Raw genomic sequence first — 12,230 nt, 5'->3', positions numbered from 1 at the left:
ATATTGGACCAAAAAAACAAGAAACAAAGCTGTCTGGAGCCGCAAAGAATTAAAGCCTTTTATAGGGCTTATAATAAAGGCAACACATGCTGTAAGTGTCTATATTAGCTGTATTAGCCTACTTTCCAAATGATAATAAGGCTACAAATACATAATGAGCATTCATGATTAAATGTTTATTTTCCCTGCAGCGCATCCTGGAGAGAATGACGCACCACGTGGCCACTCTGCTGTGCAATGGAGCTTTAAGTTTAACTTCCATTATAATGAGAGGTTGAAATTAAATATTTATTATACACATTTATACAGCACTGGAAAACTTTAAGAATGTTTGTCACGTTTTTCCTCCTACAGAAATTATATTAAAACAATTTCCATTTCATATTTTTGAAAAAGCTCCAGGAGCCACTAGGGCGGCGTCAAAGAGCCACATGTGGCTCCAGAGCCGCGGGTTGCCAACCCCTGGCCTAGACACCAGGGCAGAACCGTTTGTTGATAGGACGCATGAACAGGTTCTCAAAGTTTTCATCAGACAGCCAGTTTTGTTTAGCACTATATCAGCTATATAAATATGGATGTAATTTAAATACAAGTTCAACTACCCGTAGTTTTAGTCTCCCCAACACTGCTCTCATGTATAATAAATGGTATAATTTAAATAGAACTATCAATCTTTTCTAAAGATAAAATGTTTATTGTGACCGTAGTTACACATAATATTTATCTATGCCCTTAAGTATATTTAATCATTAAAAGAATATCATAATTGAATATAGGGTACTTACAAGATAATGATACATGGTAGTGCCAAGTATACTCTGGAGTCATGTGATTGGCTGCTACTTCAAGTTACCTGATTGGCTGCTGGGTGTCACCTGACATATGTACGGAAGTTTTTGAAGTTCAACTAAACCAGGATGTTGTACAGTGTATTTATTGAGACTATGTTTTCTGAGTTACCGCACATGAACACTAGCAGTTGGCCCATCTTTGGGCGAATTCAAAAGTTACGCTCTGGGAACTCAATTGCACTAATGAACTCCGTTGAAAAATAAGACGTAGCATGGATACGATGGCGTTAGCAAGTTTTCTTATTATCACCGGGCTCTTCTTGAGTTTTCCTGGATTTCTAGCGGCTAAGCAGCCTCACATCGTCTTCATTCTTGCAGATGATTTTGGCTGGTATGATGTCGGCTACCATCTCTCCGAAATCAGAACACCAATCCTGGACAAACTGTCCTCCGGAGGAGTCCGTCTGGAGAACTACTACGTTCAGCCTCTGTGCACCCCCTCCAGAAACCAGCTCATGACTGGAAGATATCAGGTAAAATCCCCGAACAACTGCACTTTATCTTCAACTTCAATTATGTCAAACCGTAAAAATAGGAATAATACAGTCACATCATTGAAAGCTATATAAATATCAGCAGAAACACACGAGATATGTAGTTCACCTATTTAAAATTGTGTTAAAAACAATGTAGAATCTTGTATATGTTGAACAATATCTGTTCGTGTGTTTTAAGTTTAACACTGAGATCACTTGAGACAACATCTTGAAAATGATGACATTAATTTTAAGAACATTTCCGCACACATGATTTCAAAATCCTTCCTGATGTGACCAAAAAGTGGAGCAAGCGAACCGGTCAAGCCGCTTTAAGAGAAGCTTTTACAAGGCTGTTGGTTTGCAACAGTGTTACCACAAAGAGCGACGGTTCCTCTTTTTGTAAACTAAAAACACACTTTTTCCTGAGCAGCATGTCTGTGCTTATAGATCCATACGGGCATGCAGCACCAGATCATATGGCCCTGTCAGCCCTACTGCGTGCCTTTGGATGAGAAATTGCTCCCTCAGCTGATGAAGGAGGCAGGCTATGCCACTCATATGGTGGGCAAATGGCACCTGGGCATGTACAAAAAAGACTGCCTGCCTACCCGGCGGGGTTTTGACACATACTTGGGTAAAAATCCTTTGAGAGAAAGTGGGTGATACAGCTGAACTGTTAACTGAATGACCCTCCACTGTGTGCTCAGGCTACCTGACAGGCAGCGAGGATTATTACACTCACATCCGCTGTCATCCCATTTCTGCTCTCAACCTAACTCGCTGTGCGCTGGACTTGCGGGAAGCAGAGGCTGTTGCCAGGAGCTACAAAGGAACGTATTCCACCGAGCTGTTCAGCCAGCGAGCCGTCAGCATCATTGAAAAACACACCTCTACCGAGGTGACATCTTCTTGATGTTGCATATTGCATCCAGTGCTAGATTATCCAAACTCTGTTCAGCTGCCACAATGAATCATACCGCTCAGCACATGCTTTTTTTTTTAGCCTCTCTTCCTCTATGTGGCTTTCCAAGCTGTCCACGCGCCACTGCAGGTGCCAGAACGCTATGTTGCCCCATACGGTTTCATCCAAGACCACTCGCGCAGGTCGTACGCGGGAATGGTGTCGGCAATGGACGAGGCGGTGGGCAACATCACTCTGGCTTTGCAAAAGAGAGGATTGTGGGAGAATACAGTCCTCGTATTCTCAACAGGTATGTCACATGCATTTAAAGTTGTGGGCACCATTGATTGATTGATATATGTGGATAATTTTGGATCACTAAAAAGGGCCGATGCTTCCGTACAGTTTAAGTATATAAATCATTGTGAAGATTCTGACTGTAAGGTGTCATTAGCTGAGCCCTTGTAATTCATAAGTGAAACTCATGCAACCTCATACTAACTTGATGATTGAGCAATTAGAATGGAAACCAGTAGAGCATGACTTTGCCGCTAGAAACCTCAAAATAGAATTTATGGCGCCTTCCTCCTATCAGTGTCTGCATTCTTTTTTTATTTCGACCTTCCTCAATTCTCATTACTTTTAAAACTTGGATAATCCTAATCTTTAAGAGCTGCAATCATTGCCTCTTTCCTTTTCTCGTTACCTCTCCACTAGAGGGCAGTGTGTAGCTGTCTCTTGTGTATGGAGCATTTTGAGTCTCTCTTGGAGGCTGAAATGCACGCAGGAACGCTTTAACTGGCTGACTGAGGTCTCGCTGAACATTGAAGCGTGTCCACGCAGGCTTGGCTTTGACGAGCATAGTGTGGTTAAAATGCAGCATCATCTAAACATGTGCCCGCTGCGCCCCACATGTGGAACTGCTAATGAATCGCATCTGAAGTAGACGACTTTTGGTTATTTCTGGGGCCTTTAAAGGGGGATGATTAGTAGACAGAAACAATGCTGTGAAAGTAAAGTGTGAGGTTTTTCATGCCAGTGGTGGTCTTTCAGTAGGTGGCCTATTTCATTGTTCCTCCACACATTTGGTTTGCGGGCAGATGTCGAAGCTTCTGATCCGCCACTCGCAAAAAGCTCTCCAGTTGCTGCTTCTTTGGCACTGGTAGCGTAATATCTGACTTCAGCATCTCAGATTTAAATGCACAATTATTGGTTAGATCTATCATTGACTTTATTACTCGTGCGTCTCATTTACCATCTAAAAATTTCATGTGCAGGCTGTTTTCACTGACCCACATGTGTCAGACTTAACGGGAAATCAATGGGCCCTAACCTTGACATTCCTTTTTGTTGAAATTTTCTACAAACCAAAAGCCTCAGTGGGAATTTACTGTAAGCAGATGAGCGAGAGAGGTGGAGCGCAGGAACAGACTGAAAAGGCATTAAGAATGAGAGCAGACTTTTCCAGAACTGTCTGAGAATTGGGAACTACTTCCTGAACTAGGATAACCTTCCACTGCTGGAAGGAAAGACCCGGATAAGTGTGATGATGCCTGGATATGACTGGTTAAGTGTGTTTATATGGGATAGCTGTGTGTGTGTGTGTGTGTGTGTGTGTTTGTGTGTGTGTTTGTAACATTTTGTCCAAAAAATAGATGAGTGATGTTTTTCCCTGCTGCTGTCCTGCTAAATTTTAAAATTCACAACAAAAGATTCTTCCTTTACAGTGAAATGAGTCCACCCCAGTGGTGTACAGCCCATTTCCTGTAATAGTTGCCATCCCGATGTGAAATGAGCTGTTAATGGGCGACCCAGGGCAAAATCCAGTGGTCGCTGGGGTACGAGGCCTCTAATTCATTGATCGAGGATTATACGTGAGAAGGAGCGGATGCGCTTCCAGTGTTTTAAACAATGCTTGATGTGGAAAACCATCTTTAATCAAATGCGAGCCAGCGTATTTTACTTCAAAAATTGTACTTCAGACACCATATTTTATATTTACTGCTTCGTCTTTGTCCTGTGTGTCAGTATGTTTCATCTCTGACTTTGTCGGGCAGATAATGGAGGTCAGACTCTTTCCGGGGGCAGCAATTGGCCCCTTCGAGGCAGGAAGTGGTCACTGTGGGAAGGAGGGGTCCGGGGGGTCGGATTCGTCGCCAGCCCTCTGCTGGAGCAACCCGGGACCATCAGCCGCCAACTCATCCACATCTCTGACTGGTTGCCAACGCTGGTGGGTCTGGCAGGAGGGAGCACCAATGGCACCAAGCCGCTGGACGGCTTCGACGTGTGGAACACAATCAGGTGGGTTATTCTCTTAGAGCGAGGGTCACGCCAGGTCAGAGGGTGCCTCTTCTCTCAGTCTCTGCTCTTGCTCCTCTCTGTCCCGGTGTCCTCTTCAATAAGCCCTTTGTTACTGTGGCAATGGAGCTCAAAGAGAAGGAAATTCCATCAGTCATTCGTGCACAAATCCATCTTTTTTTTCTCTCATCCTTCCCCTTATCCTCTCTCCTTGCTCAGACTCATAAAAGCTTTTTTGTTAAATAGAATTTTAGCTGCCAACATATACGTTTTATGTGTTTTACATTTCATTGTTCCTTTTTTTTTTTTTTAATTATTATTTTGGAAAATAAGACGATGGAGGTCACCACCCTGTCTGACTGACACATCGTACTGGTCAACTAAATGTGGACACAGTCGAGAAGGTGAAATTGAGGGCTTCAGCAGAGCCCCAGCAGAAAATCAAGGCTTAGCCCGTACCGCAAACTGCTACCCGCAGTCTTCACTCGACTCGACTGGTCTGACGCACGTCAGCTGACCGCAGGCTGCTGGCGTCGCCGTGCGAGCAGCACATCGACCTGGGCGCGAACGTCCCCACTTTACAGCTCTTAAGTTGTTTTTAATTAGCTATTTTATAGGCAACAGCTCAACCGGGGGACGCCGAAGCCGAAGGAAGGCGCGGAACAGTAGGCAGGAAGGGCAGAGCGAGTTATTTTAGGTGTGTTATCAGACACTGTGGTCAGTGAGAGCAGCGTGTTTTCTCTGTGGTGGACTGCGGTCAGAGCATATGACTGGCTGGTGAGCAACAGCCAGCTGCTTTAGATTTACAGATCCCAGTGGACTTTACAGTGCACGTCGGGCATCATGTTGTGTGTGTATGTGGGTGTGTGTGTATTCATACGTTTGAAAGCTACACTACTTTCTTATCTTGCAGCAAAGGCTTTGCCTCGCCCCGACTGGAGCTACTGCACAACATCGACCCGCTGTATAACGACATCGCTCCCTGTAAGTCCACTTCCACCCCTCACGGAGGAACTTCTCTCCAACTTTTCCCTGTCAATGGAGCCCTTTGTGATCTTACTGCCCTTGCAGATTTTCCCATGTGTTTAACAAACAAAGCAACACATTATTTTCCTAATAAAATAAGGCTGCAGACTTATGGGTATTCCCACAAACTTTAGCGTGCAGACATTCACACCAGTTCACTCGTCGTGCCTGTCTTGCCCAGGAAGCTGGGAAATGTGTCGAGGTTAGCGTTTGGAGCCATTCTTCCTGTGGCTGTGTCAACACTTGTCCACATCTCTGCTCTCCATGACAGTCGGGGGTGTCCTTGACATTTGAAATGGGTCGTATTTCTTTTTTTATCTCTACATAGCCACCAGTATCAAAGGCTTACTTTTTATGTGAAATTCACCACTGCCAGATGTCTTAAATCCAGTTTAATTAAGTTAAAGGGAGACAAACTACATCAAAATTGCTCATAGTTATCCTACCTGTTAAAACAGTGTCGCTTGAGGAATTCTGATAACAAGGCCGAAATGCTGATTAGTCACCGTCGTCAGCGTCGTTGACCTACCCACGCCTGACAGCAGGGTGTGTGTCCTCACACTTTAAACCCTTTGGATTGCAGCGAGGTTTCCAGGAAATAGACCTCGTCACGGCCTCCTTTCTTCTCACAGCGGTGCGGTCTCATTCATGTCTAAGCCACTCAGAATTCGCCGGGCCGGGTCTGAGGTCACTCTTTCTGACTTTGCGGAGGATGCTGCGCACATGCACACACCAGTTACACATCAAAAATAGCAGCGGCTAAGGAGGAGTACCACTGTAGCGAAATGCTTCACAGATGTACCATTATGGGCATGTAAGAGATTGTCAGGAGTCTTGGTATCCTTTGATCCACCATTGCAACATTCATCTCCCGTTGCATCTTCTCTCCTCTCCACAAATGCTTGTAACCTGCTGCAATACTGAGTTTACTAGTTTATGATGCTGCAATGTTGGCGTTTATCTGATCGTCACTGACCTAATGACATCACAAAACATCCAAAGATCTGATGGTGCGATGCACCGAAGAGCTGCGAGGAACTGGTGATTGATGTTTTTCTGTAACCTTTAGAGGCTTCGACCTGGAGATAGGCGTGATTAAAACCAAACGCAATAACACGGAGTTCTGGGAAAAGCCTCGCTTGGCCTCTGTTTGTGTGGGCGTCACATTTCTCTTCAGGTTCTGATTATCCTAGTTTACTGCTGGTCATTAGCATCTAAATAAAAACGATCAAAACAGGATTCCATCAAGAACACTTTTGGAGGCTCGTATGTTTTATGTTTGAATCTTAATCAGCAGCAGTGACAACCATTCCCTCTTGATGCATTCCAGGCTGAGATTGCTTCTTTCTTCTCCTCTTTGCTATTAAATCGGCCTCTCTTTGACAACTCGCTGCTCTGTTTCGTCCCTTTTTCTCCCGGCCTCTCTCTCTGTGCCTTCTTGTCTTTCTTAACCTCATGAAAGGGCCTCATTCCTTTTTTTCTTTTTCTTTTTTTTTTAAGTTTTAGAATTGCTTTTCCGAATTCCTTCTGTGCCCTCGGCCTTTGTGAGAGGTGGGATCCCCGACACCGAGGGGGTCCCTCGTCTTCTTGCTTGTTATCTTGTGAGTTCAAGCATTAAATCAACCCCCCAAATTCTGCCTCCACCTTGTTGCTCTCTGTTTGTGGTGTCTCCTGCTGTGGATCCAGATGAGGAAGGCCTGATTTGGGGCACTGCTGTCTTCATGCGAAGACCTGGATGTCAGAACTGAAGACTGTATTGGAGTTTGAGGCTCCAAGAAGAACCAGGGCCCCCCTAGCATAAATCTGTCCCTGATGTATGCAGACCCTGAATTATTTATCAGCTCACCTTCTTCCGTAACAGCAAACACTCTGGAATCTGAGCCCGACTCGGTCATTCATTTGACGCCGTGTTGAGCGATCCCGATCAATCCAGTGCGAGAGCAGTTAAAACACCCACATGTCGTTTACTAGACCATCCGATTCAGTTGGGCTCTTTTGTCGGAAATGTTTCAATCCTGCAGTCATGTCGCTGTGGTTCTTGTAGCCGCATAAAATTAGCTTGAATGACGAGTCATTTCATCATGAAAGACAGCTGCTTAATTAAAGAGAACATAGAAGCTGATGGAATTAAAACAACAGGGCCACTTTAAAGGCAGATTAACAATCAGTAAATTACACTCCATTTAATACTCATTACTGTGTTCTGTGTATTATCATTTCCAATAATTTAATGAGATTTAGATTCTCTGACTCTGATAGACCTCACAGAACCCTGACGTGCATGAGACGTGTATTTTTTCACAGTTTTCCTAAATAAGGTTAGCCTCAGTTGCCTTCTTTGGTTAGATTAAAAATAAGAAAAATTTGTTACACATGTCTTGGTTGCTATTCTTGTGGGTTTCTCTCTTTTGGTCAGCTGATCAGAGAGTTAACCAGCTCTGATTAGTTTCTCCCTTCTAGAGATTCTGGTTTCAGAGCCTTTAATCTTGGATAATTCTCAACAGGTTTATAAGAAATCTCCAACATCTCTGCAATGATTCAGCGCCCTGTTTGTGTCTCTTTTTGCTATTCTTCTGGGGACCCTGGGGTTTGTATTGGTGGCCATTTGACTGTGTGCCCAGGTTGTGTGTGCCAAATCTGTGTAATGAGGACCACATTGTCAGGGTCAAGGCAAGATCTCTGTTTTTATTCCTTTTTTACCCCCCAGTCTTCTCATTTTTAAGAGTTCGTTTCCATAAGAAGTGAAATAACCCCCGGTGGGGACAGTTCTGCACCTCCGCCATATTAAACTGGTAAACTGATGCCAAAGGTTAACCACAGCCACTGTTGCTTATCTTCTAACCCTTTTAATACCTGTCCTACAACCCTCGAGGGTAAATTATTCATTGTGCTTGGCAGAAATGGAAGGCTTGTGCTGAATTGACCACATTCCCCCTGTATTTGTGGGAACGTGTGATCTTTAAGGAAAATATTGTTTTGAAGTAATTCTCTGCCATTCAGTTCCTGTCACTATTAATTCTACTGCAGAAGAAGAGGTCCCCCTCGTTGGTGTATTTATTTTCACACCCTCACTCGATACTCGCTGTGATTCGCCGGTATGCGCTAAAATTTGGTATCAACACTGACAGAGGGGGGTTGGATCCAGTGGTGGTCCAATACCTTCCTCAGCGAATTCTCTCACTTGATTTTTCAACAGATGACCTGCATGATCGGCTCTGTCCTCTTCTTTCTTCAGGTCCTGGCACGCGGCGCCCGTTAACTTTGGCTCAGGTGGCCGGCGGAGCTTCCAGGACCAACTCTGGCTTCAATGTGTCCATTCATGCCGCCATCCGATACTCAAACTGGAAGCTGCTGACTGGCTACCCGGGTCAGTATCCTCTGTCACCCATTATGACATGTTTAGTCTGAGGAGAAAGTGGAAAATCAGGCACACTTAAGCGCAGCCATGTGGTCGGGTCTTATCTCTTTTAATCAGTGGTGGAAAAAAGGAGTCGGATCCTCGACCTACAGGAGCAATAGGCAACATTTCCACCTTAATGTGTTATTATATGTATATATTTCTCCTCACTACTTTTTTGGGTGTTTTGCCTCCTCCAGGATGTGACATTTGGTTTCCCCGTCCTGGTCACAACGGCTCCGATTCGACGCCCTCTGAGGCGGAGCTTCAGAAACCCGTCAGGCTGTACAACATAGAAAAGGATCCTGAAGAGAGAAACGAGGTGTCTGCTCATTTCCCCGCAGTTGTGGACCGCCTCCTCGCCAGGCTGTACCACCACCAGAAAAGCGCCGTGCCCATAAATTTCCCCGACGATGACCCTAAATGTGACCCGGGCCCCACTGGAGCCTGGGGACCCTGGGCTTGAATGGCTTTGTTTACTGGATTCACAAGAAGATTAATTTGATCTCTTTTTTTTAAAGAAGACAGAAATTCCATATTTCTCCTCTCTGATAATCACAATTGAAAATATTTTCAAGGTTTTAAATCTCACCGAGCTCTTAAACACACAGAGTTCAAATAAAACAGCTTTTTTTACCCTTATGAAGTTTGTTTGGATTATTCACCTTTATTGTCTTACAGATTTTATTGTGCATCAGTATTTAGTTACAATTGAAACAGCGAACGCCACCCTTCGCTAACTCCCACTATAGCTATATAACCTATGTGTCCATGGACCCAGAACTGGCCATAAATAAGTAGATGATGAATGGGTTCGATATTTCATGGCATGGAACAGCTGAGGCAGCAGACGCTCACGTGTGCCGGTGACAAGTATTCGGGGTCGCCCTGCAAAATGGTTTTGCCACTGATCAGTTAAAGGCTGCATGACGGACATTAACCGGACCTGAAGGGTGAACACCGGATACTTCCAAAGGGACAGTCTGCAATTTTTGGAATCCGTGCGAGAGAAGTTAATTAGCTTTATTCATACACCCTTTCTGACCTCTGACCTCTGGTGACTGACCTCCCATTGGCTGAAACATGCAGACAGCCGCAGGAAATGCTCCCTGCAGAGAGTGGGCGGCTCTGTCCTAATGCGAGTTCTGACCTCTGACCTGCAACCTGAATTGATTGTCAGCTGAACTCAGCAAAACAATGCAGCTCAGTGTGGAAAACACTCGTTCTTGGTAATCATTTGACACCAGTAGGTTTGTTACGCTGCTGAGACTTCTTTCCTTTGTACATCCATGACATGACAATGTTGGCTAAATATAAAATCTAGCCGATAGCATAACAAAATGGCTTTATTTCATTCCAGCCTCTCATTGTGATCAAGAAGAAATATGGTGAATAGCATGGTGACCAACAATGTATCATGTTTCTGAGCTAAGCTAACATCTAGTTGAATGCTCTGTACTCATTCAATTGTCCTTAAAAGTTGACTAATTGTATAATATTTGCAGGAAGTGTCAAACAGCTTTATTTCCTCATGAAGGAGTCAGTGTTAATGCTTAATTAATGCACGTGTTTCTCAAATTTGAGGTCACCTCACTGCATTATTTATCCGGTATGGGTCCCCTCCATCTGGGCAGCCCATGGCAACACTGGTGACACTTTATTTTTCCAAAATCTAAACAGCTTTTCTCTCAATGGTCCGCCTATTTGACTCCCTTTAACGCCAAGTTGTTTTATTTGGTGTTGAAGTGTACATGTGTTCAAAAACACAGACCACCGTCTCCCAACATGGTTGTTAAATGGAACTGGAACTGGGATTTTGATAATGGCCGACTACCAGAATACCACAAGATTATTTTATGTTTTGGAGAAAGTGCTTCTGACATTACCGAGGCTATAAATTTGTCACTCGCTTGTTCTGTTAGTTTACTCTACAATCAAAACTCTGCTGTTCGGTATGATGGGATAGTTTATTTAATTAGATGCTGCCAGCGCGAACCACTCATCTAAAAGCCATATCTGCGAGTCTCTGGGTTTTACTGCAGACCACTTTAGCGCCTCAGCTACCCTCTCTGTGGTGAGCTGCCCCTCCTGACAAGTTATTCCATCTTACCCCTCTTGTCATTACCAGCGGCCGACCGCGGCCGTGCCACGGCTCGCTCTCCTCCTCCTGCCTTTCAAAGCAGCGACGGTGTGTCTTTCACACTTCACGCTGCACTTTGACTGTGAAGTCTGCCACGGTGTGGCCCCCGCAGCACCGAGGCTGCGATGACCCCGGCCCCGGCGTCACCCTGACCCTTTTTTTGGGTTTTGTTTTTTCAGCTGTGGCGAGGCGACGCCTGCCATCGGCCTCCACCGCGATGGCCCTGGAAGATATGACGGCTAATCTGGGGCTCAGATGTTGCTAACGCTGTGCACAACCAGAAATTCAATACAAGGGGGCATCATAAATGTGCGTTATCCAATATCAAAATAGTTTGAACACATTTCAATAGGCATATAATCACCGTGGAGGGTAATTACAGATGTAGCAGCTTTAGGTGATAACTACTTAGTTACTACTTGCTTTATAGGTAAGATCAAAGGTCTGCCAGAACAGTCTTGTTAGGTTTCTCTTATTTTATACTCAGACAGGACTGAAGGTCTGTTTCAATGAAGTAAGACAGGTTACAGGAACGGCTCAGTACACGTCAGCGCTTTACTCAGCGTAAGGGACAGATCAGACTTTTCTTTATGCTTTTATTGAAAGGAATTAGGGCAAGGTCTAATTGACTCAGCATGGCGGTCCGGTAACAGGCCTGCCGTTTGAATCCAGTGGGAAATATATAAAGCCTGCAGGGTAGGAGGTCTGTCGGACGGCGACTGTGAGGCACACAAGCGAAATGTGGAGTGACACTCCAGCGGGATCACTGTGTAATCTTGATCTTGAGCTAAAATCTGAAAATCTGAGATTATGGAGCTTTAATACCATCCTTTCCTCGGTGTTAGCGAACATTTATTATTAAAGGGGCGCAGAATAACTGTTTGTCCTGGAGTTACGTGGGTGAGAGGCGTTTAAGGACCTTCAGCTGTGATGTCGAAACTGTGTGTCATGGAAGAATCAGGCCTGTGTTACAGAAGACTGAATAATATGGCACTTTCCTTTTGACTCAAACTAAAAGTCAGCCCCAGTGATCCCGGGAACTGGTCGAATTTATGACATTAACTTTAGAATTTATGACATGAGTTGTTTAGCCAAAACTCCCAGAGTGAATCATGAGACTCCCCTTCTGTTTTCACTA

The 12,230-nt window shown here is 44.5% G+C and overlaps 1 protein-coding gene across 1 annotated transcript; it reads left to right on the top strand.

Annotated features, from left to right (window-relative positions):
* The first annotated feature begins 896 nt into the window (after positions 1 to 896).
* Positions 897 to 9,594, top strand: arsb (arylsulfatase B). Its single transcript, XM_057019337.1, has 8 exons — positions 897 to 1,324; positions 1,778 to 1,964; positions 2,038 to 2,228; positions 2,334 to 2,541; positions 4,289 to 4,532; positions 5,443 to 5,513; positions 8,791 to 8,922; positions 9,153 to 9,594. The coding sequence occupies exons 1-8, from the start codon at positions 1,064 to 1,066 to the stop codon at positions 9,416 to 9,418; spliced, it is 1,560 nt and encodes a 519-aa protein (XP_056875317.1). The 5' UTR covers positions 897 to 1,063; the 3' UTR covers positions 9,419 to 9,594.
* The last annotated feature ends 2,636 nt before the right edge of the window (positions 9,595 to 12,230 follow it).

This window comes from Takifugu flavidus, chromosome 20 (genome assembly GCF_003711565.1).
Source record: "Takifugu flavidus isolate HTHZ2018 chromosome 20, ASM371156v2, whole genome shotgun sequence".
NCBI classification, from domain to species: domain Eukaryota; kingdom Metazoa; phylum Chordata; class Actinopteri; order Tetraodontiformes; family Tetraodontidae; genus Takifugu; species Takifugu flavidus.
This window is presented reverse-complemented; position numbering and strand designations above follow the sequence as displayed.

Bases quoted from the DNA above. Each gene is read 5' to 3' on its own strand.
- arsb (XM_057019337.1), top strand. From the start codon at position 1,064: ATGGATACGATGGCGTTAGCAAGTTTTCTTATTATCACCGGGCTCTTC. The intron at 1,325-1,777 runs GTAAAATCCCCG...CTGTGCTTATAG, and splicing joins TCATGACTGGAAGATATCAG to ATCCATACGGGCATGCAGCA. The intron at 8,923-9,152 runs GTCAGTATCCTC...TGCCTCCTCCAG, and splicing joins GCTGCTGACTGGCTACCCGG to GATGTGACATTTGGTTTCCC.